This window comes from Hibiscus syriacus, unplaced genomic scaffold (genome assembly GCF_006381635.1).
Source record: "Hibiscus syriacus cultivar Baekdansim isolate YM2019G1 unplaced genomic scaffold, ASM638163v2 tig00005411_pilon, whole genome shotgun sequence".
NCBI lineage: Eukaryota > Viridiplantae > Streptophyta > Magnoliopsida > Malvales > Malvaceae > Hibiscus > Hibiscus syriacus.
The window spans coordinates 536,382-538,250 of NW_024062057.1; the positions used below are offsets into that span (position 1 = coordinate 536,382).

Sequence of the window (1,869 nt, forward strand, 5' to 3'; positions counted from 1 at the left end):
AGCTGCTCTCAACCTAGTGTTGGGGGCAGCCTACTATCTTACCTCCCCCTTACCCCATTACATATGGGAACAAAGGACAACCATTTTTAATCGTATGCAAAGCCGACTCAAGATCTGCATTACATAGTTGACAAATACCATCCCCAAGATTAGCTTGTTTGAGTTTTTCCCCCGATGGAATAGCTTCGTGACAAAGTCTCCAGCCAAAGATTCTAATTTTTGGGAGGACATTTGCCTTAGCCACAGCATTCCAGATGCCTTCCGCAATCAATGTCGGGCTGTTTTGAATCTTCAACCAGTTGTAGCCCGACTTAACAGAGTAAGAGCCTGAACTACATCATCGATTTAAGTGATATGTCACGTGTCACATTATCATTTCGAATGACATATCAATTTAACTGATATGCTACATGTCACATCATCACTTCCAGTGACATAATATGTTCAATGTCAACAATTAAAAATACATGTGAAAATGATACGTTAGCAACATGAATTGATATTTTTTTAACTAATAGTTTTCATCCAATAAGGGTTATTTTAACAAAAAAAACATTAGGAAATAAAATGAGTATTTGTATAAATATTAGGGCTAATTTTCTCATAACACCACAAATTTATTGGTAATTGTGTATTTACAATTTCTTTGCATGTTGTTCATGTCTTCCCCCTAATAGAGCCACGCAAATTTAGCTTAAAATCTGCTTCCAGGTAACGTACAAACATGCAGTCCCACAAAAGTAGACAATTTCCTGGAAATTTCGCACTTGGATTTTATGTTGCAAAAATCCAAAACCTTTCAAAACTCCAATATTTTCCACCAAAATAAATAATTCATACGACAAAGGAAAACCTTCTTGTTTATTCTTTTTATCATTTAACTGCGATCTCGCCATGATTCCTCGTGTTCCAGGTAGCCGGAGACTTAGCTCCGTGAGGGTTCTTTCAACCTTCGACCGAACACTACAGACATTTCCACCAGAGCAAAATTTGGACATCATTCAACGGCGAGGAGGCCTTGTGGCGGTCCGGGCGAGGTCGGCAACCTTCCCGTCTCCGAGGTTTCCGGATGGAATATACCAGAGGTTGACGAAGTTGCTGGTGAATGTAAACATAGAGAGCAGCTTGGGGGCAGTGCATGTGATTATGTCATCGGATAATACAGTGAAGGATTTGATCAAAGCTGCTATAGAAATTTACGTGAAAGAGCAAAGAAGGCCTTTGTTAGAGGAAACTGATCCTAACTTCTTTCAGCTTCATTATTCGCAGTTCAGCCTGGAAAGTAAGTAGTAGTAATTCTTTTTTGATCAATACTTTGTAATTGTGATAATCATAATCAATTCATTGAATATCATGTTAAATATGGGCAGGTTTAAATGCAGGGGAGAAAGTGAAAAATTTGGGGTCCAGGAATTTCTTTTTGTGTTTGAAGCAGCGGCCATCTGCGGCCGATACTTCATCGGAAAAGCCAAAGTTGGCATCGGAGCCTCTGTTTTTTCTTACAAAACTTGTCGACTTGTTGCTCTAAAACTTTCCACCAATATTCTAAATATCCATGCTTCACACCATCAGTTTCTGATTTTCTGTTCAACAATAATTGAATAAAAAATTAAGAAAAATTATAAAAACCAATTCAATTTGTTGATTCGTCTGTTCTTTACCCCCAGTTTTCAGTATTTTAATGACCATCTCATTTGATTAATGTGATTTGCGGATTTTATTATATCTAAATCTTCAAAATAACAAAAATCATTTAAAAAATTGGCATCAACATTTATTTTCACAATGATAAAAAAACCGATTTCTTGATAAGGTTTTTCTAATAAAATAATAATGTTCGGTTCACTTTTTATTTTTAAAAAATCATTC

At 36.3% G+C, this 1,869-nt stretch overlaps 1 protein-coding gene across 1 annotated transcript; it reads left to right on the top strand.

Moving 5' to 3' along the window:
• Positions 1-776: 776 nt before the first annotated feature.
• On the top strand, positions 777-1,552 carry LOC120199368 (uncharacterized protein At4g22758-like). Its single transcript, XM_039200470.1, has 2 exons — positions 777-1,282; positions 1,371-1,552. Exons 1-2 carry the CDS (start codon positions 895-897, stop codon positions 1,526-1,528), a joined length of 546 nt encoding a protein of 181 aa, XP_039056401.1. The 5' UTR covers positions 777-894; the 3' UTR covers positions 1,529-1,552.
• Positions 1,553-1,869: the final 317 nt, after the last annotated feature.

Bases quoted from the DNA above. Each gene is read 5' to 3' on its own strand.
- LOC120199368 (XM_039200470.1), top strand. From the start codon at position 895: ATGATTCCTCGTGTTCCAGGTAGCCGGAGACTTAGCTCCGTGAGGGTT. The intron at 1,283-1,370 runs GTAAGTAGTAGT...AAATATGGGCAG, and splicing joins TTCGCAGTTCAGCCTGGAAA to GTTTAAATGCAGGGGAGAAA.